At 38.5% G+C, this 27,661-nt stretch overlaps 3 protein-coding genes and 1 non-coding gene across 5 annotated transcripts in view; 3 read left to right on the top strand and 1 right to left on the bottom strand.

The window, feature by feature from the left end:
* LOC144654585 (leucine--tRNA ligase, cytoplasmic-like) overlaps positions 1–17,249 on the bottom strand; it is a 41,006-nt gene extending 23,757 nt beyond the window's left edge. The window contains exons 1-22 of the mRNA XM_078514755.1: positions 17,135–17,249; positions 16,107–16,211; positions 15,969–15,988; positions 14,041–14,122; positions 13,861–13,866; positions 13,643–13,723; positions 12,989–13,078; positions 12,702–12,793; positions 11,400–11,475; positions 11,203–11,315; positions 10,968–11,031; positions 10,296–10,363; positions 9,578–9,674; positions 8,714–8,845; positions 8,540–8,627; positions 7,730–7,806; positions 6,956–7,228; positions 6,051–6,136; positions 5,857–5,922; positions 5,222–5,304; positions 3,038–3,176; positions 1,171–1,260 (exon numbers count right to left, since the gene is read on the bottom strand). Of these exons, the coding sequence (XP_078370881.1) occupies positions 1,171–1,260; positions 3,038–3,176; positions 5,222–5,304; positions 5,857–5,922; positions 6,051–6,136; positions 6,956–7,228; positions 7,730–7,806; positions 8,540–8,627; positions 8,714–8,845; positions 9,578–9,674; positions 10,296–10,363; positions 10,968–11,031; positions 11,203–11,315; positions 11,400–11,475; positions 12,702–12,793; positions 12,989–13,078; positions 13,643–13,723; positions 13,861–13,866; positions 14,041–14,122; positions 15,969–15,988; positions 16,107–16,211; positions 17,135–17,245 (2,039 nt within the window). The 5' untranslated portion in view covers positions 17,246–17,249. The remainder of the gene's footprint in view (positions 1–1,170; positions 1,261–3,037; positions 3,177–5,221; positions 5,305–5,856; positions 5,923–6,050; positions 6,137–6,955; positions 7,229–7,729; positions 7,807–8,539; positions 8,628–8,713; positions 8,846–9,577; positions 9,675–10,295; positions 10,364–10,967; positions 11,032–11,202; positions 11,316–11,399; positions 11,476–12,701; positions 12,794–12,988; positions 13,079–13,642; positions 13,724–13,860; positions 13,867–14,040; positions 14,123–15,968; positions 15,989–16,106; positions 16,212–17,134) is intronic.
* Positions 9,022–9,096, top strand: Trnat-ugu (transfer RNA threonine (anticodon UGU)). The gene has a single exon. It is a non-coding gene; the product is annotated as a tRNA-Thr (tRNA).
* Positions 17,230–20,859, top strand: LOC144654583 (nudC domain-containing protein 2-like). Of its 2 annotated transcripts, XR_013570934.1 has the most exons (5): positions 17,230–17,525; positions 17,623–17,671; positions 18,098–18,249; positions 18,820–19,561; positions 20,346–20,859. XR_013570934.1 is itself a non-coding variant. In XM_078514754.1 (4 exons), exons 1-4 carry the CDS (start codon positions 17,283–17,285, stop codon positions 18,892–18,894), a joined length of 519 nt encoding a protein of 172 aa, XP_078370880.1. In that variant the 5' UTR covers positions 17,230–17,282; the 3' UTR covers positions 18,895–20,859. The 2 variants fall into 2 exon arrangements, 1 of the variants encoding a protein (XP_078370880.1); XM_078514754.1 differs by having other exon boundaries at positions 18,820–20,859.
* A 400-nt stretch (positions 20,860–21,259) lies between these two features.
* On the top strand, positions 21,260–25,048 carry LOC144654560 (uncharacterized). The gene is made up of 3 exons (XM_078514720.1): positions 21,260–21,383; positions 21,509–21,840; positions 22,257–25,048. Exons 1-3 carry the CDS (start codon positions 21,359–21,361, stop codon positions 23,421–23,423), a joined length of 1,524 nt encoding a protein of 507 aa, XP_078370846.1. The 5' UTR covers positions 21,260–21,358; the 3' UTR covers positions 23,424–25,048.
* Positions 25,049–27,661: the final 2,613 nt, after the last annotated feature.

Genomic DNA, 27,661 nt, shown 5'->3' with positions numbered 1-27,661 from the left:
TCCCATTAGCGTGTTAGACTCGGTCGAGCTAAAAGGAAATTTAATTTCACTAAGAACAAAGACAGCGAGCACATTGCAGGAAGGATAGTGCAGTTGTTTGTCAAATTTTCCTTGTAAAATATAAATGGGTATTTCTTGTGCGGAACTACAAAAAAAATCGAATCGATAAATTTTCATAGTTGGATCCGGCGACTTTAGACATAAACATAAAAAATAAGATATACATTACACGGAATTTAAAAGGTAGACAAACGATGCTTCTAGAACAAGCTAAAATAGTAAAGTTTTTCTAAGAGCCATAGAATTTGTATTGCAAAAGCATATGTACACAATTTGTAAGGAACCGATAGCTACAGAACCACAGAAACTACATTTTCACAAAACGTGCCAAATTTTTCGTGCACCGTATCCGAGGCGTAGCAGATAAGTTCTGTTTTCTAAATTATCGACTGTATGCAGTAAACGTTTTTAAAAACGCAAAATAAAGCCCCGGGCCAATCTGCCGTGGAATTTACAGATAACAGAAGTAATTACGCTTATAAAGCCATTTTGTATCAAACTAGAATTCCCAACATATTGCATGAAAATTAATGCACGTAATTGTCGGAGAAAAGAGCCGCAATTAGAAAAGCCGTTAGTTCGATTATCGTTGACTTTTTCCCCTTTGGCGGAAATTTTAGACTGCGAAAACAAATGAGATTACAATCGACTAACACGAAAAAATAAACGTAATACTCTTCTAAGTCCAAAGCTAAAAATGATTGTCTACAAAGATAAACAATCTTCCGACCCTTTAATCTTTGAACTTTATCTCGATAAGATAAGACTTGGCGCCTGCCTTAAGCCTAATGAATAATGGTCTAATTTTGCTTAAATTATAGTTATAGACGAAAAGAGCTAAACAGCGAGTATTAAGTCATTAAGTATTAAGCAGTACTTCTTTAAATGCTTCCAGTGTAACGGAAACCGAGAAATAAAAATTAAAAGGAAGGCAGGGTTGTGACCTCAACGCTGTTTCGAGCCAAGCTTAGTTTACGCGCCTTAAAGACATCTTTAATATAATCATAAACAACGATCTTTAAGCGTAGGGAACTGCTACAAACTATGGACTAACATAACTTGAAATTTAGCGTTTTAAAAACTGATTGTACAAAGCTGTTTTACACCTACTTTAGTTTGTCTGCTGGGACGTCTGTTTTAGGGAAAGGAGCATCTTTAAAGAACACATAATCCCAAACTTCTCGGGTCATTTGTTCAGCCCTGAAAAAACAAAACAAAAACACACGATTGAGTACAGGATAACGTTCGTTACAACGTTAGCTCTTGTTGTTTCGTTTGTACTTGCTTTATTTCTATTTTATTCATTTCTTTAATAGACTGACCATGAAATATAAAGGAGTCGCTAATTATAACGAAAAGCAAACACTGAAAAAACCATAAGCCCCGTGCTTATAGTTTTAGGCAAAGATAAAACGTTTAACACTATCACTTCTTTAAGTCACACTTCGAGACTTGCAATATATATGGTACTAAAAGTTTTAAATTTGTGGATAAAACTTTAATGAGTGATCATTTAAATAAAAGCTTTATAGCAGTACTTTTATGTGCTGAACAAGGTTATTCTAAAAAAAATAAAGTTTGTGAATAAAATTCTAGTGTGTGACCATTCAAATGAAAGCTATTGAGTTGAGCTTTTGTGTATCATTCCGTACAGATCTTTCAAACTAATAGAACTCTAGTCTGTAACCATTCAAATAAACGCTGTTGAGCATTTCTTTCATATGCTACTGTTTATTGTATCAATATTTTGCAGACTGAGTTTATTTATTTTTTCTGCCCTGAACTTGGTCGCTCTAAAGCGTAAATAACAGCGATATCTCGGTGTAAATAACATAACTATTAAATGAATACTACGCAATTGAATCTGGCGCAATTGTTTAGCTTTTCAGCACCACTTTGGAATAATCAACATGCTCTTAATGGAAATGGAAGCGCAGCATGATTTAAAACATGTGTAGTATTATGCACATATACCAAATTCCTTTTACAGTTATCTATTGATCTATTGTGTATTTTCAGATCACCATGGTCCAAAACAACTAAAAATATCACATAAATAAAATAACTTTACCCCCTCCCAAGTTTAAAACGTTAATTATCCTTACTGATTGTACAGCATCAATTGCACATTACTATAAGAAAATATCCCCTAGTTGATGATTCTCTTTAATCTCTCAGTCATACGTTTTGCCGGATTTGCGCGCTTATCGTACAATAAAAACCGTGTGAGACCAGATGTTTTGTACAGGTTTATTTTGCTGTGAAGAAGACAGTCTTTCAAATAAACGATAACAAATAAGCAGCGAAAAAACAAGAAGTCTTGAACCAGAGTGGCAAGCCAAATGAACCAGTCAAAAGTAAATTTACAACGTTAAGAATACTTTGGTACATCGCCAGAAATGAAGATTGCAAGCAGTCGCTCCCTTTTCAGTTTTTAATCCTCTGAGTTTTTCTATACCGATAGAGAATTCTCTCTTCGTTTTTAAGGCAATGATTTGCATAATATCAAATTTCTGCTTGCGCGTTAGATCTGAGGTCAAGAAGAGGAATGAACGCAGTTTACCATTATGGAAACATGGAAAGTAAAAAAAAAAACCTCGACCCTCTTTGACGAACGCTTCTTTGTAATTTAGGTCGTCTTTGCTTATCAACATTCTAAAATCTTTACTGTTGATCCTACAGAGTGGATCTTTTTTCGTCTTTCAGCCATTAATGTCATCAGTCAACGTGCAATTTTTTAGGCTGGATACTTAGTTTCGATTTGGAGATGAATGGGGCGGTCCAACTCAGCATGCGTTACAAGACCAATACTGGTTTTCCCGCTGTTTTTACATTTACAAAATGGGAAAAATTTAAAAGTGATGTCTGGAGCGTTTCCTAGGGAAATCTAATGCTTTCGAGTGGTTTTACGGTCCTGAACACCATGTTTCCATGGTGATAACATTAAAGTACCCTAAACTACTGTATGACACAGTACCTTATTCCTAGGGGCCCACAAACGGACCCGTCGAAGGCTCCTTCCTGCAGCAGGTGTGCCACTGTGTAGTAAGCATTGTAGATAGTGGAATCAGACAGCGACTCGATTAAATATTGCTCATCCCATGGAAGACGAGTTCCTGTCGAGATAACATGAAAAAAAAAGAAAACATAACAACATTAGAGGTTATCACCCGAACGCGACGCCAGCAGGAGACACGCGTGGCCAACACGCGCGCGCGTATTTCGGGCTAAACGCTCGCATCACGCTCTGCTAAAACCGCCGCAAAATATCTTATCCCGCCAATTCGTGTGATTGGATTTTTCCCAAATTTGGTAATTTCTAATTTTGTTTTCGGCTTAGTACTTTAAATACCAAAAAGCTCCGACCAGTTGTTTCAGAGATACACTGTAAAACTTGGACCAATCTAGCACATTTCGGACATGAGGGTGTTTTGTTCAAGATCCTGACCAAGGCATAAGCGAGAAGTCAACTTTACGGAAGAATTAGTGATTGTTCTTGAACTTAAACGACAAAGATGATAACGATACGGATTAAGTAATCAGTTACGGCCAGATTTCCACAGTCAAGTATTTAACTGACGGTGGAGCATTTCGAAACATGATTTTAACCAATATTGATTTCAAGGAACCTTTCAAAATGCATTGAACATTCTTTATTTGGTCGAAATCTAATTTTCGGATGCTTCACTTGCGTGTGTGTAATGAATATCTTTGTGGGCCACCGTAATTATCCCTAATTTTTGTGTGGTAAATATTTAGATGATAAAAATTCCAAGGGCAGTCACTCCTTGAATTTTTTATTATCTCGATATCATCCAATTATTTCCTAGACTATAGAGCGTGTAATCCTGTTAATTATTGTGTATCAAACTTGAGAAATGGTTGGATAGCTGCTTGAATAAGATTTTTGAGCTGAAAACATTTCGCTGAAATTTGAACTCCAAAGACTCGTAGATGAAGTGGTTAATTTTTTTACATCGTAAGTGAAGGCGAAATCAAGCGACAGAAAGAAACGGATAACCTCAAAACATGGCACACTTGCTCCAAACACATTATCGACCATTTTCATATGGTTCAGCTCAAGCCATACTTGACATCTCGTCTCGACAACGACATTTTTGCGTTGTTTGCACTTGAATATGTTGAAAGACGGAGTAGATGCATTCTCTCAACAAATAAGTAGGAGACTTAAAATATACCACATCTTAGATGTACAGTGTTGTATTCCACATTTTCTTCGAGACTTAACGGAATAAAATTAAAATTCCATCCAGAAGTGTGACTTATTCAAAGGTCTTTCACTTCGCTCTTTATCTTTCTGCTGCTCTCTGCCACGAGTGGCCACTGTCTACTTGTAAAGGTTCACTGTTTCTCATTTATACAGTAACTTAAAACGATGATTTATTCTTTTCGTTTATATTGGCAACAAAATTTCGCTGCGAGCCAAGATATCGAAATCAAAATACCGGTGTGTCATTTATCTTTCAGCAGTAACTGAATTCTGGGAATTAGAAGTTTGACAGTAAAAATGATGACCTTCACAGGAGATTATTCGGATGAAATACACTTTAACTTGTCTTTTTCTACAAGTTTAAAACCAAAATCAAACTAATGGCACCGATCATTACATTAAGCGATGAACCAATCAGAACTCGAAGCAAAATCATGGAGACTGTGTCAAGCGCGGGAAAACATGTAACCAGTGCCAAGCGCAGGAAAACATGTAACCAGTGCCAAGCACGGGAAAACATGTAACCAGTGTCAAGCGCGGGAAAACATGTAACCAGTGCCATGTGCAGCAAAATATGCAATCAGTTCTAAAAGCGCAGGAAAACGAGCCAAAATCAAGTCACAATTGGCCGATGCCTTGGCCGATTGGTTCTGATTTGCTTCTGACTGGGTGAAAAAAGAATATGCCTGGTTTGATTGAAGCAATCAAAGCGAGCAGTTGAGCGAGCAGCAACTTCGGTTGGAAATGGTGCAAAAAAGGATCAAATACTGCACATGCAGATTTTTAACAAACACAAATGCGAACGTTGTCAGCTCAGAAGGATCCATTGGTGAGATCTGTCACAAGAACAAGTCTTCATAACAACAAATTTACCTTCATCATAGCTGATAGTAATTGAGTAGCCATTTTTTTATAAACTCAGAAACTCACCAAGACCGTAAGACCTGGAGCAAGCATGCTCATGAATCCAGTCTAATGTGGCTTCAAAGTTCCGCCTGGTTTCCTCAGCGTATCTTTAAAATAAAATTACACAGCTGAGTTGACAACGAGAAGTGTCACAAACTGTTATTTGGATCATTATTATTACATCACGTCAGGTTTTAAAGCCACGCTAGATAATAGATCCTACATAATTGTTACAATGTCCTCCCGTAAACATCTCTGTTTTCAGAGTTTGCTAGCTGTGTGATTGTTTCGTGACCAAGACACTTCAATAAACCTAGCACTGACAGAACCGCAACAGTGGGAAGTTCCAAGTAGCATCGCCTGACTTTTATTCACAGCTCAGAAGGATCCATTGGTTAAACGTCTCATAAGACAAGAAAGGTCCTCAGTTAAAATTAAAATGTTCATCATTGCTGTGAATTTTTAAACATGTCTAGCTATTTTATTGTTGTTCGCTCAAGATATTAAATACTTTTTGAGCCAGTCAGAGAGCAAACAAACGCACGTGCAATTTAGTAGCTCTTTCTCCCGGACTGGCTGGGCTTGTGATTGGCCGAAAAATGGGAAATCAACAAAAAGGCGTCATGCAAAGGCTTAGGAAAAACTAAAGAGTGACTTACGTGTTTAAACTTTTCAGTGATTCTCGCGCCTCATTTTTCCATGGCTCATCGCCGTAATCCAGAAACCTAAGAACAAATTGTGAAAAAGTGTGTCTTAGCCTACTTCTTCAAACTTCATAAAACAGTTCCAATCAATTCAGTGCAGGCTGCACATCAACAAGAGACTAAAACAATCACTGTTCTCGCTGACTTACCACTGATCACACAGAGCAACGACGCACTCATCCGCGGAACGTGAAATTACCTTTCTCTCTGGCTCCATGTAAATCCGTGCTTCGCCCTACAAATATCATGAGACCCCGGAAAAAAGGAAGAACAATCAATAACTCCCAATCACCTTTCTAAGGCTAGCGCTGAACTCTTAATAAAACGGCATTACTCCTACTGAGCCGAGCCATACATTATAGTCGCAAAAAATGTTTGTTATCCGGGCCGATCAGAACTCGAAGCAAGCGCATGCCACCAGCGACAAGCGCGGGAGAACTGGCGTTGGTCTTGCACCTGATTGGCTAAAAATAATAAAATAATAAAAACTTTATTTATCCTGAAGGGCCAATCAGTGATCATTAGATCACTGGTATAAACTGGCGATCAGCATTAAGTAAGATTTATATATATACATATTAAAAATTTACATTAAAAATACATTTAAAAAAAAAATACAAATATTCTGGAGTTTATGTATCAAATTCAAGCATTTAAAAAGAAGAGAAGAGCAAAGAGCAGCAAGCAAACAAAAAAAAAAACAAAAAAAATAACAAAAAAACAAAAAAAAGAAAACAAAAAAAGAAAATTGAACCTAATTTACAGTACATATATGATTTATACGGTCCTGTTCCATAAAATGCTTAAAAATGTGTGTCTTAAACTTAGATAGAGTGTTTAATTCTCTCATTTCCCTTGGTAATCCGTTCCATTCTCGTGCAGCGTCACAGCATAACATCTTTGTTGTGATTGGTTGGGGTGCGCTGCACGTGACTTTTGCAACCCCTCCTCGTTTCAGCTGCTTACTTTAGGCAAGGACTAACAAAACCAATTGTTTTGGCTGTATCAAAAGGCGACAAACAAGTATATTTCAAAAGCCCGAAAATAAACTTACACTGTCCGTCATTTTTTTCTGCACAAGTTTCTTGACGTCCTGAACTTTCTGTCCCGCAAATTCTCCGATGATCATCATTCCCTCATAAAAGCCCTTTTTGTAGACGAGTTCCTTAGCTTCTGCTAGTTGATCCTTGTCGTTTTGGCTCTTTATCTTGAGGTCATCACAGGCCTTGACTGCGCAGAGATCCCCATATTCAGGGACCCGGATGATGGGAATAGGTTCGTAAGGAAGAACCATCTCGTCCGTGATACCATACTTTTGTCTGAATGCCTGAGGTTAAAAAGTAAAGGCAAAGTTTACATTTCATGTTGTTGAGGCGATACTATTAAAATGTTGCGAATAGTAACGTCGCATGGACGATTGTAATTAAACCTTCGTTGTAGCAAGATTATCACCATCAACCCTGTAGAATTTTTTTGAATTTTGTAGGAATAGTATGGTGTAGCACTTTTGCCGTTTTCTTTGCGCACCAAGTTGATAAAAAAAAAAAAATAGCTCCACGTATTTTAACGCGGCAAACAAACATGTGTGAAAAAAAAGCGAAGGGTACATGTGGGACTGGGAATCACGGGATCCTCTAGTAACACAAATTGAGTTACATAATTGTTTATATTGGGGATATTTCCAAAACAAATTCTTGCGATATAAGTTAGTGTACTGCATGTAAACATTGGTTTCCCAGTAGTGTAATGTTCAGGGCCTTTACTTGAAACACGCGAGAACCCATTCAAAACCAACGCTGACACACTCATGCGCATTTTAATGACTGACCGCTTTGTTCTTCACGTCTCTGAGGGCCGCGTAATCATCCGGGGCATCTGAAGGAACTGACGTCACGATACCGGTACCTAGCAAACAAATAACACTGATTTATATTACACCGCTTAACGCAAGGCACACAAGGCACGTCACGTCACGTAACCTAGGCACGTCACGTCACATCACGTCACTTTTATTCACAGCTCAGAAGGATCCATTGGTTAAAAGTCTCATAAGACAACTAAGGTCCTCAGTTAAAATTAAAATGTTCATCATTGCTGTGAATGTTAAAGAATATCAAGCAATTTCAAAAGCGAAACAAATCGAGTTACTGCCCTTTTTGAGCGCTAACGAAGTAAAAAAGAACAGCAAGTGTAATCTAGTGTTTTGTGGCTCTTCATTCCAAACTTTCTTGGCTTGTGATTGGCCAAAAATGGAAACGAACAAGCGAGTTGCGCTATGATGAAGTCGCCATTTTCGAGTGCTCATGAGCACTCGTGCTATTTCGTGCTCGTTCTGATTGGATAAAAAAAGATCGATAGCTCTTCGAGTTCTTGTCTTCAATTAATATTTGCCGAAAACGACACTTGTTTCCTCGACTATCAGACCTTTTCCGACTGCTGTTTTTCGTTTGTTTCAAAATCGGAATTGCGGTGCAATACCAAAATTAGTTTTAGGAGTAAATGGGTTCGATTTTCGTTGGGAACTCCAGTTTTTTCTTTGTCCCACACTCGTGACATGATGAACTACATCTTTTGATTAAAAATTAATTTTTCACGCAAGAAAAAGATCGTTTCTACATGAAAGTTTCATCGGTCTCACCTTTGTCTTCCTTGATAGTCAACATGGGAAGTGTGTAGACAACAGAGTGTTGTGTAAGCGGAGCATCTAAAGGAATGCCCATGATGTCCTTAAAAAAACAACAACAAATAAGAAAGTTTCAGAAAAGAAGATCATAGAGCAGAACCAAGAAAGATCATTTCAGTCTATACAGACCTGTCCTGTCAACTCCAACAGAACATTGACAACACCTTCCTTAGGGGTGAACCCTTGGTAGGACATGTTCCTGGCCGCTCTTCGGGTACTGATATAAATTTCATTCTCGATGTTTGTCTCGAAGGCAATGTACTAAAAAAATAAAAAGAACAAAAGATAAAATAAACTTGGATCGTGTGTACACTTCTAACATTGTTGCGCCTAATTTCGAAGAAGTAGTATTTTGTTCTACATATACTTTAACAACATTGTGGACAACATTTTTTTTTTTCATATATCAACCTAGTAAATGGCCCAGCTCACAACGGGTCTCTCGTAGCTCAGTTGGTTAGAGCGCCCAACCTGTATCTGGGAGGCCATGGGTTCGATTCCCGTCGGGGACTCGGATTTTTTCTTTGTCCCACGCTCGAGTCGTGTTGAATAATTTTCTTCACTCAATAATTTGAACTTGTACACGTCCAATATCTGCTTTGGCGAGGCAATGACATGTATCAGCCATCATTTCCGACGATTTCTTTCTTTTATTGACTTTTTTCATCCTGGAGCAAAAGCACTAAACAACAGCGGTTTATTCGTTTTAGCTTCTTATTGATGCTACTGTCGCCAGTTTACTAACGTTATCAGTGTGAACACGTCGAGCGAAAACTGTTACGCGCATTGTTGCAGATTGCATTCAGCCGATGTCGTACTATGATTAAACTCAACAAGCCAAACGCTGATCGGCGATTCAACTGCTGGCAGAGTTGGCAGAATTTTAAGAATTGATATAAAGAAAGAATGAATCAAAAAAGGTTTATTTACACGACAGGAAAACACGAATTCCCAACGATTTGGAAAAGTTTTACGGTGGTTGTTGTTTGTTACCTTGATATCTGGCTGAACCCAGCAGTTTGTCTGTCCATACATTGTTTCTGGTCTTAATGTTGCAGCCATTAAGAACACATTCTTTCCTGTCAAAGCGCTGAAAAAAATCAAGAAAAATAGGGAAATTTTAGGAAAAAGCAATCAGCCTGAAATCAGCGAATCAGAACTGCAGTTACGTGTAATCAGCCTCGAGATCAGTCATTTTATCAATAAAGCCATCGGACGGTCAGTTGGTCGATCTGTCAATCCGTCAGGTTTGCCAACTCAGCATAATGGTGTCTTGTCAGGATCACATGTATATGGAAATGATATGGTAATTTTGGCACGGAGGAAAAGAAGTCAAACAATTTGAGTCAAGTGATTTTGAGTCAAAATGAAATCACAGGCTATAACTAATGAAATCAAAAAGAAAGCTTCTGAGTGGCACTTTCCTGTGTCACTGCTCTTCAATACAGTTGAATCCTGATAACTCAAACAACGATCTTCAGGAAATGAAAAAAGTTCATGGGGGATTTGAAATTATCAATGGTAAAATTAGTAAGAAAATGACCTTGGAAGAAATGAAAAATGTTCAAGTTATTGGAAGGTTGGAGCTATCAAGGGTCCAAGTTTATGGGATTCAACGGTATAATTATTATTTTCTCAAGATGTAAGTTCAAAGAAACATTGCCATAGGAAGTTAGCTGTGTGACATAAACAGTAGTCCTACAAACAGTACCTTAATTTCCCTTTAAAAGGTTCACAAATTTTCATTTTGATTCCTGTGTATTCTTGAGGTGCCACACCCTGGAAAAATTAATTCACACATTAACAAACGCCTGCTTGTAAAAAGCTGGCCTCCTACACAGAGGTGCTTTTGGCTTGCGATGCATTCTTTCCTTCCCAGAGTGACAAGACAAAACAATGCCTGCATAGGTGGTAGCCTCCTACGCCAACGTTCTTAGGGCTCATCACACGTCTGCATAGGAGGCTATCCAAAGCCACGCTTAGGTCTGCCATGTTGTTGCAGGAATGAAGTGTGGGGTCAAAGTCTCACTTTCCAGAAATTGGGAGGTAAGCTGTGATTGGCTCGCCGGCAAAAGGAAGTGGCTGCTTGATTGAGCTGACGTTCTTGGGGGAGAAATGTGTGATAAGCCTTAAGAATGTCTGCGTAGGAGGCTACATAGGTGGCTAGTAAAAAAAGCAGCATCTTTTTGTCTTGAGAACAAAACTGTTGAAAATGGCTGAAACCTATCTTTACTACTAACCATCAGCAGTTAATTTGATGCTTTGAAACGTCAACTTAAATTACAAATAAATTAAAAGTTCCTTTTAATTGAGAAACATATCCAAGAGTCCAGTAAGATTTTGTATGTTGACATCAGGGCTTGCAAGGTTAAACGTTACTTACCTCTCCTGTCTGTCGGTCGTGATCCATGCATGGCTGCCCATCCTTGGGAGAGAAAATTGTGTACCTAGTAAGAGACAAAAACATGTTGTCAGTACATCCCTTTTTTCCAGTCAGAAAAGGACTGTCTTGGACTTGAAGCAGGGAGCTGTTTCCTTTTTTTAATAGAATAAACTACTTTGAAATTACTGTAATAAGCATCAAAGGACAATAATGAAATAATAAAGAGAATGAATACCTTTTGCCAAACTTGACTTTACCACCGTCTTTCAGAGTCCAGAAGTGCCACCTTACAAATGAGTCATAATAAGGATTGACGTGTGTGGTGATAAATGTCCGTCTCCAGTCCACCTATCAAAATATCATGGAAAACTTAATACAAACTTTATTATTAGAAACGCACATGTTGAACATGTTTTTGGAGAAATAACATACCTTTAGTCCCATACTTTGCAGATCAGATTTTGCCAAAGGTGGAAAGTACTGTAGCCAGTGATCAGCATCAGCAAACCTAAAACAATCAGAATGTCAGGATCAAAATTCTCCTTACGGTTGCTTTTACATTTTGATAAGTATCTTTGGGAGATAAAAATGCTAGGGGGCAGTTCTTCTAGTCTATTACTAAATTGTGCCTTACAACTCATGAAGTATTTTCCTGACTGATAACTCTGGGAGGCATGGTGGCCTATTGGTTAGTCCACTGGACTCTGGATCGAGCGGTCAGGGTCCCAGCATTGGTTGGGGTCATTGTGTTATGTTTTTGGGCAAGACACTTTACTCTCATGGTGCTTCTCTCCACCCTGGTCTATTAATGGGTACCAGTGAATTTAACGCTGTGGTAACCCTGCAATAGACTAGCATCCCATCAAGGGGGAGTAGAAATACTTCCAGTCGCTTCACGCCACTGAAACCGAGTTAAGCTATTGCCAGATGGGCCACTAAGCTTGATGACAGACTTTACCTTCTACCTAATGATTTTTTACTCACCGAGTACTTCAAACTTCAATGGGTTAACTGTCTGAAGGAGGCAATTATTTAAGGGGAGCATTATAATTTTATATGGTGTGTACAAATTTATGTATAAAATATTTTCCTTTATTATTCAACAAATTGTCACGATGTCCAAAAATTAATATGGTCAGGAAGTCCTTGTTATCTGTCATCCGTACATAACAAATATCCTACATTATTATTCAACAAATGCGCGCGCTGCCCATATATGGTCAAAATGGTAACGATATCTGTCATCCGTACATAACAGATATCCTGCGACATACATACGGTAGGTTGCGAAAATTCGTCCGAACTCTTGTAAAGCGCTGCATAATTACAGTTTTTCTAGCTGCAAAATGTGTTTCATTGACAATTTGTTGAATAATAAAACAATTATCCTGCTCAATCTTGCGGAATATCGTCTGATTTTAGCCAACTCCGCCTACGGCCTCGTCGGCTAAGTATCGGGCGATATTCCGCGCGATTTCGCAGGATAATTGTTAAATATATGTAAGTTGTCAAAATTTGTCGGAAGTCTTGCAAAGGGCTTCCTAACAACAGTAAATTTAGATGTAAAAAAAATACTTTTTGTTGACAATTTGTTGAATAACAATTATCCTACTTAATCTTGCAGAATATCGTCTGATTTTAGCCCACTCAGCCTACAGCCTTGTCAGCCAACTATCAGGCAATATTCTCTGCAATGTCAAAGGATAATAAATGTTAATTAACAGTTGCTCGTACTTTCTGATTTCTTCATCACTCAATCCAAGTGACTGCATGATCTGCCACTGATACTCCAAACCTCCAGTCTTTGCAGCAATTTTACTTTTCATCTGTGCAAATAAATCAACCAACTCAGTCTGGAAAATGAAACTTTTAAAGCCCTGTGAACCTGAATCTTGCAACGGTTTGGAAGTTATTTTTCGGTGTGTTATAAAGTACAAGGGTTTTGAAAGTTATCAAACTGAACAAACCATGACAATAAAATATATATTCAAAGATTTGGAGTATAATTATATTTCCCTAACCTGCTTTGCCTCTTCTTTTTCAGCATTAACAGGAAATTTTGGTGGAAATCCGAAGTCAGCCATTTCACGTTTCAGCTTGTCTGCACAAGCCTGTAAAAAAAATTGTCAACTGTCAGTCAGGACTCCCGACATTCATTTGTAAATAATCAATCCAGCTTTGCTGGGAGTTATTCTAAAGCAGCTATAGGAAAAGAAAAGCCATGCATCACTGACTGACATTGATAGGGTAGAAGGATTAAATGACATCTGCAGTAAACTAGAACATACAATGAAAATTGCACATCCAAGCACATTCATTAAGGTCCATCAAAAATGTTCAGTGCATTACATGTACGCACAGATAGTTACCAATTCTTACTTAATACAAAAGGTAGAGAGAGCACACATATGCAAAAACAGCTGGGGTCTACCTAAGCATTAATAAAGGTTGTAGGAATTAATAATAATAAAAAAGCTGGGGTCTACCTAGAGCATGTGTAGAAATAAAAGGTTGCAGAAATATTCCTCTTCCCTCTTGTTCGCTCCTGGAGCAGGTAGGGGGCAGACAAAGGAAGGAAACCGCTGGAACTGGTCACCTTTTTATGGAACTTTTCTTCTTTAATTATATTTCATTACAATCATTAATGACATTAATTACAACTACAATATTATCACCTTGATTGGCATTCCTGTACAGTGAAGGCCAAATGGATACAGACATCTTTTACCTTTCAGTCTCTCGTATCCACTGGCAAACTATAAATGACCCCAAGAAACAACAAAAAATGTAATTAAGCCATTTCAAATATGTACAGCAGTCCAGGAAATAAAATTCAGGATGACAGTTCATGGTACACAGCTAAAATTTAACAAGACAGCTTAGAGCTTCGTACCTCAGCCTTGGTGAAGAATCCATGATCAAATGAAGAGCAACAGCAACAAAAAGAAAAAAGATGTTTAGAATATGTGACTTGTATTTATCAACAACATTCAGAGTTAAGAAAAACTGCAAATTACCTGAGCTCAAAAATTAACTGCAACATATACAACTTAACACATGTAATTTCCTATACCTTTGAAAGTGTAAAGGTGTGTCCAAGATGAAGTCTTCCATTCATATAAGGATATGGAAATGTACAAAAGTACTTTTCCTTCCTGTAACAGTAACATATAGAGTTGTTGTGATCACATTCATCTTCAAAAGCCTTCTCAACCCAAGGTCATGGCCAAATTTCACGAACACAAATCAAGTGGAGTTTAATACAGTGTGTGAATGAATCTTGTTTCCTGGTAATGAGTAATGTTTTTTTATGCCAGGCAGTGCTCGAAATTAGCGGTCGTCCGGTCATCCGAGACGACTAAAAGTTCGTTCGGGCAACCAGTTTTTTAGAAATTTTAAGGCCTGGTTGCCCGAGAAAAAAAACTGCCATACAACCAAAGAACTTACATTTGCGTGATCACCCAACAGAATAAACCAAAGAAAATGTAAGTTTAAACATGAAAATAGCTCTCTTCTAATCGATGGAATCCATCACAATTCTTAAGAAAAGGAAAGCAAAGGTTGAAACAGTTAATTGGACGTTTGTCGAGTGCAATAAGCCGAGATAATACGTACAGACCTCGTTGAAATATTTTGACGCGTGTTGAAAGTGACTAGTTAATTACGCATGTAGATTTGCATGACTTCAAAATTCAAAATATCTTGGCGCTTTGGAATGCATTTCTTGCCTTTACCTTAAGTGAAATTTAATTCTGAGCAAAGTTTAATTCAAGTTTCTTTCATATTTCAAACTAAAGTTCAGAATTTTTGGCTTTTTTAAGCGAACAGATTTGTGACCCACGTGTAATTGAGACGCATCTTGTCTGGCTGTTGTCTGGGAATAATTTATATTTTAGCTGTTTTGAGTTTGGTGTGTTTTTGCGTGTGTAGGGATTTGTAAAATGACTATATCGCTTCTTAAAGTACAAAGAAGTATTTTCATTAACGTTAAAAGTAAGTGAAAGTGTTGTGTTCATTTACTATAAAGGAATTCTGCAGTTTTGTTTAGAATGAGCAGTTTCACACCGTGTGAATTGTAAAATAAATGTTATTGTCTCATGACCTGAGTACAAAAATTGTAACAAAAAAATACAACACTTAATACGGACAACCAAGCCCTCAGCAGGGCAACCAAACTCAGGGTTTAGGTTGTCCGGCATTTGCCATAAGGACAACCTGGATTTTTTCCTAATTTCGAGCACTGCCAGGTCCCATCAGAAGTCTTAAACATTGTCCAGCCATTATCACATATTATTAAAAACTAGCAATGGTATATTACAATTCCTGAGTTTTGATTGGTTAACAGGCAATGGTATATGAGCTCATACACCATTGACCACAAATATGGTAGCCGATATGCATCAACGAAAACAGCTGGGGAGCTCAAATATTGCAATTATTTGGGCGTTTTGAATAAAACAATTATTCGACTCGCGCTCATGCTTGTTGTACCTCTGTATATGGACACAGAAACACCAGGGTTCATTGAATCTCTTTATGTGCCACTATAGTACTGACATCTTACACTGTTCACAGTCCCCTATTTTTCGGTGAAGTCATAGACACTCTGCTACCCCTTGATGAACTCAATTTTCTATTCGACCAATCAGGTGTTGCCGTTGCTAGAGCAACTAACTCCGTGAATACAAGATGAAGTGAAGATGTTAAAGCCCCCCTATTTTTTCCGCGCCCCCACCCCACGCTATAAACACCCACATCCCTTCCCACTGGCTTTTTGCACTCTCCCCAGTTTTCGCTCACATTCATGAACTAAGTTGGCGGCCCGTCGGTCTCAATGATCGATCTCTACAACTTCACAGAAAAATAGGGGACAGTGGACAGTCTACAGACACCTCCATAACACAGACAATCAGCTCTGTCCTTTGGTGTTTGTATTAAAGAGGTTTGACTATTAACAAAAATAAATTCTTTCTTGTAGAGATGGTATACATGTATACTTACTTAGCTTCTGGTGATCCAGGCTGTTGAGAAAATATAGCCACATTAGCAATAATATCATTAAATAACATTAATGTAGACTACAGTGTACAAAGGAAAAAAGGAAAAAAAGTTAGTCAATGTTAAGCAAATCAATCTTACAGGAGCAGAGTCCATTTCAAAGGTTTTGTTCTCAGCCCATCTTTTCTGGATCTGTCCTTCAACCTCCTTCAAGTAATCAACTTTAGCTGTGCTCTTCCTGTCAATCTACAAAAGAAAGAAAAATAACAGAAACACAGTCAATCATTAAATTTTGGTCAAATGGAACAAAAAAAGTTAAGGTAAGTCCAAACACAGGCCAATGGCCTGAAGTGTTGGTGGGCTGCCTGTGGCAAGTATTATAAGAATAAGATAGGCCTTCCTTGCTGTAAACACATGCATGAAAGCAGCAGGACAAAACCGGTTAGCAAAAGTTTAGCAAGCAGCTTAAATAAGAACAAAAGACTGTTACATGCCCAACACTTCCAGCGATTTCAGTGCTACATGTAGATCCAGGGTAGGAACATTGCATGCTTTATAGCCACTTCTTGTTGCTGAAAAATATAAACCCTCTTCCTGCTACTACCCCTTACTGGAGTTGCATAATTTAACCCTAGATGCGCCAGATTTTTTGGAGGGGGTGGTCTGCATTCGCCAGAGCAAATCATCGGTAAAGAATTTCTATGGAGGCCAGATAACGAATGGTCCAAGTGTACAGTATGTTGGATCAACTGATGTAGCCTCCCCCACCCCCTCCACCCCCAGGTGGAGGACAACAGAGTGGCTTCATAATGACCCACTTACCATCATACTGGCCATAATAGCAAACAGCACACACAACTTGTTTCACAGAATAACACCAGGATTGCATCATTTACCATTACATATAAGCTTAGTGTAGATTTATAAAATTTAAAGTGCTCACATGTGATTACTCATTTACTGACAATCTTACAAGAGAAGATTCTGGCACTTCGAAATTTTGTGTCCCTCTAAACATCTCTAAATATTCATATTTTGCGTGCATTCGACCAAAGCTTAGAGTGGAAACATCTAGAATTCGAAAGGCGGAAGGGATCAGCGAAAAAAACAAGCGATCAAGCTCAAACAGCGCGAGAGTTTAAAAACAAAATTCAATACAGGACACTCACCGACATCTCTTCAACAGTATAGCAGCGTCCCCGAGTTCCAAATCTCAGAAAATTGGGCGAAAATTTAAAAATACCGGCAGAAGAATTAATCACACGTGCGCCAAGGCGCATTACAAGAATTTTTCCATTGAAAATTGGGCAGCGGTAAATGCAGTTAAAGAAACGTACGTCATGTAAGCTCATTGACAGGGCATTCTTCAAGATGGCGGACCATTTTGATGAGAAGAGCGGAGTTGTTCCGTCAAAAACTCCCTGGGGAAATTGGGCGCAAACGATTGAGGAAGTTTTCATCGAAGTCAATGTACCAAAGGGAACAAAAGGAAGGGAAATTTCATGTGATATCAAGCCAAAGAGTATAAAATTTAGCTTAAAAGGACAAGAGTTTTTTAAGGTGACTGATTTGATTTACGCGTGTACTGTGAGAGAACGGTTTGTTCAGATTATTAAAACAACTTATTGCATTTTGTTTGCATGATTTTTCCTTATAGGGAGAACTTTTTGGAACTGTTTTGGCCGATGAAAGCACTTGGGTTTTAGGTATTGTCATAGCGTTTATAATTTTTATTTGTCTAATTCCCTACTCGGGTAAGTTTGTATTCACAACCCCCAGTTGCGAATGCAGACTTGCAAACGCACAAACCAACTGGGGCGCTGGAGCAAACCAGCTGGTGTCCAGATTAAAAAGAGGTAAAATTACCAGACTGCAATACAATTGCTTTAATAGTTGGACCTCATGCCTCATCAAAAATTAATCCCCGAAATGTGGATAAGATCTGGATCTGAATCCGAATCTGGATTTATCATTCGCCCAAAATGAACACTATACATAGTCAAAACAACATAAAGTTCAAACTAGAGCCTAGTAGCTAAACACACTGGCACTTAACTTAAGTTTCATAACACATTTTGTAATAACAATAATGCAAGTAATTTTGATATCGTTTGTTTTTCTTTTCATTTCAGAAGACAATGAGCTTGTTCGAATTATTTTGGTGAAATCTGGCCGAGATGCAGCAAAGTGCTGGCATTCACTGTTAACAAATGAATATTCTGCAGACCCATGGACTTTTAATGAAATGGAAAAGAAGTTAACATTAGAAAGGTTCCAAAAAGAGGTACATCCCATTATATATTATAAGTATTGCCGAGCAGCTGTAGGAGTCAAGAATGGTCCCTCGTAATGTCGCAGTGCTCGCAATGCTCGCCAAATTTTAGTGGGTGCTCGTTTGCTCGTGCTCGCACATTTTTACAAGTGCTCGAATGCTCGGTTTTTAGTAGAGGTAGGTTTTTGAAAAGTGCTCGTTGCTCGCAAGGCTAATTTTTGTCAATGTTCGTGCTCGCAAAGAAAAACGCTGTGCTCGCATGCTCGCAAATGCTCGCAAAGACCATTTGAAACCCCTAGCTGTGATCACTTGTCTCCCCATCCCAAAAAATATCCATACCTACCCCAAGGGTGATCGTTGAAAATTTCAAGAGGCAGGGGGGGGGGGGGGGGGTAAAACTGGAATTTCCAGAAGGGAGCAGAGTTCAAACCAAAAAAAACCTCATGGGAGGGGTAAGGTCAAGCAGACAAGTGACATTGATAATCATCAACTAAGTGACATTGTCTTGAAAAATATTTCAATATCATTAGAGCTTTTTTATTTGTTCAATTGTTTATTTATATTGTTATTGTTCTTTGATAGAATCCAGGTTTTGACTTCAGCAAAGCTGACATATCAGGAAACTATTCTGGAGGGGGTCCACAACTTCCAAGCTGACAAAAAGTTCAACTTTATTCAAACAAGCAAAACTAAAGATAGCCTGCATTGAACACAGACAGATGGATCTGTCCTTGCAGACCTAACTACTGACAATGGCTAAGAATGTCTTGGCTAAACAAAACCATGGAAAGTGTTTATAAATGTGGAGTTATATCAATGCCAAATGTTAATAGAAATAGAAAACTTGGCCTCTATTTGTTTGGTCTTGGATTTTCACAATTTTGTTATTAATTTATCAAAAGTTGAAAGGTCAAAATTTGAAATTAAGAAATATGTTTGCTTCAGGTGGTATTTGTAAGTCATAAGAAAAACTGAAACAAAATTATTTCTCATTTTCATAAATTCCTATCTATTCTTCTTTAAACACTCAAACTGGTCTTGTTTGAGGTTACGATAGGCTGGCAATGGCGGTTTAACATGATGTTCCATGAGGGGGACATGGGGGTTTGCGATGTTGCTAATTTTTTTATGCGGTGTTGCGGTGAATAAAATCCCATCTTGCGGTGTTATGGTGATTTCAAATCCTACAGTGTGCGATGTTTGTGTTTTAAAACCTACGGTGTTCGGTGAAACAAATTAAAATTATTAGCGGTGTTACGGTTCCTTGTCTAACACTTGCAGAACTAAATTTAACTCTGTTATGTTTGCAGGAGCCTGTTCGCAGGTAACCTGCGATCAGGCGTTATTTTTCTCGCGGCGGTGTAGTTAACGGAAAAATGAACGCCTGATACAATTACTTGTCGAGTCGTCTGTAAAAAGTCCAGAATCTGGACTTTTTTCTGATTGGTCAGGAAACAAAAGGCAACATTAGAACTCTATCCTGATTGGCTAATTGAGTTCAAGTCTAATTTCCGGTCCAAAAATATCGTACGTAAATGATTGTTATCGTGGCGGGTGTTGAGCGGAATGAAGCGAGTTCTTCAAGCTTTTAGAAAATCTCTCAAGAATTTTGTTCACAAAACCTTTAAAGACGAACAAAGGGAGTGTATTCGACGAATAGTTTGTGAAAGAAAAGATGTTTTGGCGGTGCTTCCGACGGGATTCGGCAAGAGCGTGATCTACCACCAATGGTGTCGTTGGTGTCGACAGTATTATATCACACCACCAAAGACGCCAGACGATCGTGCCAGTGACGAAAACTACGACCTTGAAATGTCAGACCTGAGCCTTACACAAAATCAGCCTTTGCAGAAAACAAATTTTAAAAACCATCCGAACAGCTCGTTCAAAAAGGGAAATTCAAACACATGTTTGTGAGAGTAAAAATATATTTGAAGGTGCTAATCACGCTTATCTGATGGCATCGCCGACATTCTCGACGACGTTGACAGATATTCTAATTAGGGGGCGGCAGACGACTTGACAAGTAATTGTATCAGGCTTTCCTTTTTTCGCCACATCCCTCCGCCGCGAAAAAAAAGAAAGCCTGATCGCAGGTTAGTTCGCAGGCTGGTTAATCCGTCCTTATTTGCTAAAAGCACATACCGGTACCATATGTTTAATTTGTGACAAAATACAGTCAAATATTGTCTAGTTATACAAATATTTTTGCGGTGTTGCGGTGTTCAGGGTCCCCCCATGTCCCCCTCTTCCATGTAAGACACATTTGGATGTAGTTGTCTCTAATTCAGAAGTCTTAGTTCTTAACAAAAACTGCCATCACATCTCTGTGGTGAAGAGACAAACTCACTCTAATGTTTAACTAGAAAATTTAACAAAGCGCCTTCAAAAAAAACTATTGCACAATTGCCATTTGAAGCTTAGTAGCCGGGAGAAAGCAAAATCGATCTTTTTGCCTCTATTTGGATCACTGTGCTTGGAAAGATAAAATGAAAGCCTGTTAGGCCAACAGCAGAATGTCATGTCCAAAACAGTTTGAAATTCCTAAACAGAGCCTTGGCCTTTTATTATCAGTCATTATTTTCTTTTATAATAAAAGTGAATAAAAAATTTTCAACAGTTGGTGTGTTGACCCATTTTCTCACTTTCTTCCTTCTTTTCTTTTTATTTACCCATTCCAAAATACTTTTCCTCAAGCAACAAAAATAGAACGGCAAGCCAACATGACCCACCCCATCCTAGTAGTAGTTCACATGTGAAGCCTGCACCGTGATTTTTTTTTTTTGAAAACTTCATTGCAAATTAAACTTTAAAAAACAAAGAATTCGTCTGGAATTCTGTTTTTTAAATTCATTTGTCGACGAGCGTTTACGCTGACGAAAAATTCTCCTATCCCTCTCCACCCGTTTATTGGGACTTTTCTCAATCTCGTGACTCGACAACTCAGACGTCGAAATGACGCACTTCCTGTTTCCTTTTAGCCAATCAATTTGCAGTGACATCATTGTATATTTCCCAGCTACCTGACGCCAGGCCGCCATATCATCCAGGCATGGCGATAGTTTAGCGAGAAGAACGTCTTAAAAAAGTAGGAATTTATAATGTAAATAGCCCACAAAAGATGTGGAGATTAATCTACAGAAAAGGTTAGTGGATTTAATGTTTTTTTTATAAAGTAAACTGTTTGTTATGCAGAAATATTGGGAAAAGATCGCCGGTCCCTTTGCTTTAATATCGTAAGCTTGCTTATCACTATCGTTCTCGTTTACAGTAAACGGCCGTCCCGGGAATGCATCTCTTCGTCTTGGGCAGATTCAAGCTGCTGAGAAGAACGAAGATGTGAACAATGCAATACCAGATGAGAAAGAAAAAGCTCTTCATAAGTCGAGAGCTCGTCACGGGAAAGTAGTTTTGGCTACAGACGCCAAAAAGTACTGTGAAGAAAGCAATAGCGAAGCACTCAACTTGGGATTTGACCTCGTGCGATGCATTCTGCAGAGCATTCAGAACGACCAAAGAAATCGAACGCTGACTTTCTCGTTTCGTTTTGCCCGTGGGAAGAAGGATGAAGATTCTAATCCCTTTCGTGGAGAAATACGATCGGTAAGCGAAACTGAAAATTCCTGCAGTAAGAGTCAGACACACGTGTTTGTTTAGTGCTATATTTATATTTATTTTGGCTTGCTAATTTATGCTATATTTTACTAGTAAGGATACACAGTAAATGCACTATTGTCTGAAGGTTGAGGGAAAGGTTTTATGACAGTGTCTGTTGTTTTTGTACTTGTACAAAACTGTGTTCTTCCCATACACACCCCTACCTTATATTATACAGAGAGGAGAGGCAACCATGCGTGAACATGGTTGCATCATCTGCCGGGATCTGTTTTGTTTTGATCTGATTGAATATATTAACTCTAGTGTGTGGGTTTCCCTCCATTGAGCACTGTTCAAAGCGATTTAGTTTCTGAACAGGCAAGTTAAACCTAATATCATTATTTTGTTTTTCTCTTTCACAGTGGTGTAAGGGAGTGCTCGCTCTGTGCAGCCTTCTCGCATGCCGTAAGTTCATAACAGATGAAAATTCTCCATGGCATGTTGATGTAAGGACTATTCCTTCCCAACTCTTGTCAAAAGTCTTTGCAGTGAGCAAACCACATGTCGCTCTGGGAGTACTTCCTGTTGCCGAGAGTACTCAGACGTACAGGGGTAATGCCAAGCCCACTGACTCCCTGGACCAGGCAATTGCAACTTTTCAGTCTTCCTTCAGTGAATGCACTGCAGCCACCCAGAACAAGCTAGGTATACAGTTTGCATCACTAAAACAGCACCAGAAAGCATTTTTGCTCTTCATGCAAGCCAGTGAACGAGGCCATCCTCTGGCACAGTTTAACCTTGGTCTGTGCTATGAGAACGGTAAAGGAGTGGATAAAGACTTGGCCAAGGCTGTGGAGTGTTATAAGAATGCAGCAGCACAGGGCCAGGCTGGTGCCATGTATAACCTGGCTCTGTTGTACATGGAGGGTGGCGGGGGCCTTCCAAAAGATCCTGAACAATCAATACAACTTCTTGAAGGAGCTGCAGAAAATGGCTTGCGTAAAGCACAGTCCTACTTAGGGTTGTACTATGCCGATGAATCATCCAGCCATTGTGATTATGATAAAGCAGTTCCTTACCTCAAAATGGCTGCAGCTAAAAAAGATCCATCGGCACAGTATAACCTTGGGATATGCTATGAGCGTGGTCTTGGCGTTGAAAGGGACATGTCAAAAGCTGCCAGTTTGTACAAGTCTGCAGCTGAGCATGGCCACACAGGAGCTCAATACAATCTAGGAGTTTTCTATGAGCATGGCCTCGGAGGATTTGCCGTGGATAAAAAGGAGGCAGCACGGTTTTACCGCATGGCAACAGAGGCTGGAGATGAAGACGCACTGCATAATCTTCTACTCCTAAGAAAACAGGCAGAAAAAGAAAAGCTAGCCCGACAGTCAGTTAAGCCTCAAAATCTTGTGTTCTCATTGCTCAGGGAAATGGCTCTGCCGGGTGGAAGGCCTGGCCAGCTATCACTTGAGAACAAAGGTATACCTCGCTGTGCATCTAGCCCAGGAATTCTAGACGAGTCTATGGAAAGTGATCAGCAGAATGCATCATCAAACAAGCCACCAAATGCTTTACTAGCATTTTGACTGTTAGGTTGACATGTAAAATCTCCTTACTATGATCAGATCATTACTTCTTATGACCTGCTAACTTGTTTGGTTATGAAAGGGTAGAGAGAATTTTGTAATTCATCACCACTGAGGTCAGCTCGTGTTTCACAGTGACACTGACATTTTGGTCATGTTTTGAGAAAAAAACTTGGTCACAAGTATCATAGATGGTCCCTGCAGTGGAGTTAATAGTGAACAGTTGACGTTCCATTGAAATCTGAATGTGGGAACTTTTAGTAACCTACAAATAGAACCATTTTCATCTCAATGGGAGGTGCGGTGACCTTAATGGTTAGTGTGCCGGACTCCGGATTGAGCGGTCCGATTTCGAGCCCTGGCCAGGGTCACTTGTGTTGTGTTCTTGGGCAAGACACTTTACTCCTATAGTGCCTCTCTCCACCCAGGTGTATAAATGGGTACCGGAGACATAATGCTGGGGGGGGGGGGGAGCCTGCAATGGACTAGCATCTCATTCACGGGGAGTAGAAATATTCCTAACCGCTTAATGCTACGGAAACCGGGATAAGCTCCAGCAGTGTGGGCCGCTTGGCTCGTGGCTTCTCCCTCCCTCCCCTCCCTTCCTCCCCCACCCCCTCCCTGATGGCAAAGTCATGATGAATATTGTTAGCACAAGATGAGCAGGCTGCAGCCTCACTTGTAGCCTTCACTTCACTGTGCTTATGACTAATACTGTCCTCACTAGGTTTGTGTTTTGTCCCCAATGAAAGCCAGATATTGGTTAATAATAATTTATTTATGTAATTATTATAATTTAGTATTAAATAATAATCATTTGTAATTATATTGTAAATAATTATTTTTTAATACTAAATTATTGTTTAGAGTCTTTTGTCACCAACTGTTTCCCAGGTAGATTGTATCACTGACTGACATCTTTCTCACATTTGTACCAACTTAACAACTGCTATCAATTCTTTTCAATATTAATTTAATTATCACAAATAGATTACAAGAATGTATGATGAAAGCATACCTCTCGCTTCTTTATAAGTATTTTCTTCATTTACAAATGGCAGACATGGTTACCATAATTACAATCCTCCTTTTTGTTTAGAAATTTCTATACAATATTAACATAAATTTTAACTTGTATTTTCTAGATTTATACACTAATTTTGTAAAAAATGTACAGATATCCAGAAAGTTTTTGCATTATATCAAATCCAACTTTTCATTTAAAAAGTTTTATCCTTTACCTGAGAAACTATTAAAAAGTGTTTCTTCAGTCTAGTTTCTTTGTATTGTTATCTCTATACATGTAAGGCATACAAAGTGACCTGTGCTATGTTACATCTCTGTTACCAAAAATGTGATTTCTTTTTTAGTTTCTCTGAGTATCATGATTTTTGGCCACTTTTCATTAATGCATTTTGGAACACAGGCATGGCTGTTAGAAGAGGCAATTTTTCTTGCAACTTTCAACACAACAAATGTTACATTGCCAGCTGCTAAAAAAATGTTACTGATGTTACATTGCAAGAAAGCTGTCTACTTCTCACAATGTTGTGAGAGAAGTTGCTGTGTGTGACATGTCAATCTCAACTTGCAGTTCACAATTTTATTAAAATGAGCAAATCAGAGTACATTCTTTGCTAGCAGGATATTTTTATGATAATTTCTTATGGGTGCATGCATTTTACTTGCAAATGTTTTTCAGTCATAATTGAGTTGCAAGGAAAATTGCCTTGTGTAACATGGTCTTTAGAGGGTATATTTCTGATAACTTTTTAATACTGAGGAACTCGAATTCCATAAACTTCTGATAATAAGCCCCCCAAATCTCAAACACAAATACTCAATAATGGCCGAATTTTCACTTTATGGTATTCTGAGGTGCATCTAAAAAATTCCACGCAAGAAAACTTCTTCAAAATTAGGCGAACCAAGAAAGCCTTGTGAACAAAATTAAGCCCGGGGCTTATCATCAGAATTTTACTGTAACAACTTGAACTATTTAAAAAAATCAAAATCAACAAGTTATTTTGTAGCTGCATCAGTAGGTATTTTCAGTTCATATCAGTCAAATAAGCCCAAACTGTAAACAGACTTTAAACATACACTTATGCATGGCAGTTTGGCTAAGTTTATAAAAACAGTAACTTTGCAGATAGTGGTTGTGCTAAAACACTAAAACTTTGTGTTCTTGGTTTGTATCAACTAATAGCCAACGGAGACCAAGTACAGTCTAATGACCAACAACAAAAAACCATCCCTTTAATTGATCAGAAACGCATAACCTGATTTGCATTTGAATAATGATGGTTAATCCCTGATGGAGTGCTTTTCTTGACAGTCAAATTTTGAGTATTGACCATTGTAGATACAAGGGATGATGACAAACAAATTTTGAAAATGAACTTACAAAAAACTCTTGCGTCATCAGTCAAGATGTGCTATACAACCAGTTCCTGTATAATTATTGTAACTAAACAAGTTATGAGTGGATAAGTTTAGTTGATCCCTTCCATAAAGTTCATCCTGTCAACAACAGCATTTAAACCTCGCTTCTTTGCAAGGCTGGCAATCTCTCCCTTGTTTTTACTCAACAGTATCTTGTCCTCCTTTGATGTCCACTGTTCTTTGCCTGTTGATAAAAGAAACAAATTAAAAACAGGCCTTCATAACATGAACTTCACCTTCAGAGCATCCTTATGTCTAATTACCAGCCACTTCAGTACCAGACATGAATTTGGCAAAATTTAAGTCTGTTAGGCCATAACAGTGTTCTGACAGTTCAACAAAATTATAGTTTGCAAAGTTTAACAGAGATGTAGCTAAGATTTCCAACAAGTGAAATTTTCTTGATCACAGGCCGAAAGCTCCTTAGGTGACCTCTCCTTATGGACTCATCCTCTATAGTACAGACACCTCCCTATTATGTACAGGTCAGTTGGTTCGAAAGAGACAAAAATTCTTATAAACTCTACCTCTGTAATACAGGCATCTCCATACATGGGCCACCCTGCCTAAATAAAGTTGACTTGACTTGACATAATACAGACACTCTTTCCTGCCCTTTGGTGACCATATTTAAAGAGGTTCAACTGCATTGGCCTTTGAAGCCAAAAATGTTCTGTAAGTTGATTTTTTTTTCTGTCATTGTATCTGTTTAATAAATTTAAAAATGTATGTATTTGATTGTGCTGATTCAAATTACATGACAGCACCTGCATTTATAAAATGGTGCAGCATCTGTGAGAGTGACTTGGTGGGCGGCTTTCCTTACTTTTAAGGGACTTCGCCATAAAGGAAAACAACTGTCTAAATGCTCGCGCAAAAAAGGCGTAAGCAAATGGCAAAGTTATTAAGAATGTAGTCACGTACAATTAACGGTAAGTGAATTTACTTTTAATTTACGAATTTAGAACGAGTCAAAGAAGACAATTTTTTGAAATTAACAAATTTAGAACGAGTAAAAGAAGGCAATATCTCGCACTAACAAATCAAAAGGTTATCGTAGCAACCTCTGTACATACAAATTTCTTCGTTCTTTACAGAAATTGTGTAGTCTAAATTTTGTGCGAGCATTTAGACAGTTGTTTTAAGGACGTTCGCGCTAATTGTTTATGCGCATCCTTACTGCCCACGTAATTCATGTCGAAACGTCATGCCACGTCATGCATGAGCGCGCGCGCTGAGAAAACTTTCCAAACACATATAAGGTGGGTAGCCATTGCGTTAACTTCGCTTGCAGTTTCCTCTCTTAAACGGTCAGTGACCCCCACTTTTTTCGGGACATACCACCTTTACTGATACATCTCTACTGATTGACAAAAAATTAGCGAAATTCCAATGTTGGAAGTTTGTTATTTTTTTCATTTTCTCCCCTCGCGCGCGACCAAATCAGTCACATTTTCCAGCCTCGAGTTTTCGCAAATCCAATTCTTTAAGACAAGATTTTCCTTAAGGGACTTCAAAAGCGAAATATTTGTACAATAGACCCACTGAAATAAATTTAGGCAAAGAACGTTAGCCTACATCAATTCATTTAAAATATTTTGACGCCCGAAGCCGCTGAGGTCATATCGAGTGACGACGTGAAATTTATCCAAATACGTGCCCTCTTTCGCTTATCGTATCTTGGGAACGAAGTCGGTGACCCCCACTTTTTTTTACATTTCTGATAAAAGTAACTGATAAACTAGCTTTGGTGAAGTTTTAAGAAAAATTGCAATGTTGGAAGATTTTCGCGC

The sequence above is a fragment of the Oculina patagonica genome, chromosome 5 (genome assembly GCF_052425735.1).
Source record: "Oculina patagonica isolate OP01 chromosome 5, crgOcupat, whole genome shotgun sequence".
In the NCBI taxonomy this organism is placed as follows: domain Eukaryota; kingdom Metazoa; phylum Cnidaria; class Anthozoa; order Scleractinia; family Oculinidae; genus Oculina; species Oculina patagonica.
Note: the sequence above shows the minus strand (reverse complement) of the source record. Positions and strands in the feature narration are given on the sequence as shown.

Bases quoted from the DNA above. Each gene is read 5' to 3' on its own strand.
- LOC144654560 (XM_078514720.1), top strand. From the start codon at position 21,359: ATGTGGAGATTAATCTACAGAAAAG. The intron at 21,384-21,508 runs GTTAGTGGATTT...TCTCGTTTACAG, and splicing joins GAGATTAATCTACAGAAAAG to TAAACGGCCGTCCCGGGAAT. The intron at 21,841-22,256 runs GTAAGCGAAACT...TCTCTTTCACAG, and splicing joins TTCGTGGAGAAATACGATCG to TGGTGTAAGGGAGTGCTCGC.
- LOC144654583 (XM_078514754.1), top strand. From the start codon at position 17,283: ATGCAGTTAAAGAAACGTACGTCATGTAAGCTCATTGACAGGGCATTC. The intron at 17,526-17,622 runs GTGACTGATTTG...TTTTCCTTATAG, and splicing joins AAGGACAAGAGTTTTTTAAG to GGAGAACTTTTTGGAACTGT. The intron at 17,672-18,097 runs GTATTGTCATAG...TTTTCATTTCAG, and splicing joins TGAAAGCACTTGGGTTTTAG to AAGACAATGAGCTTGTTCGA.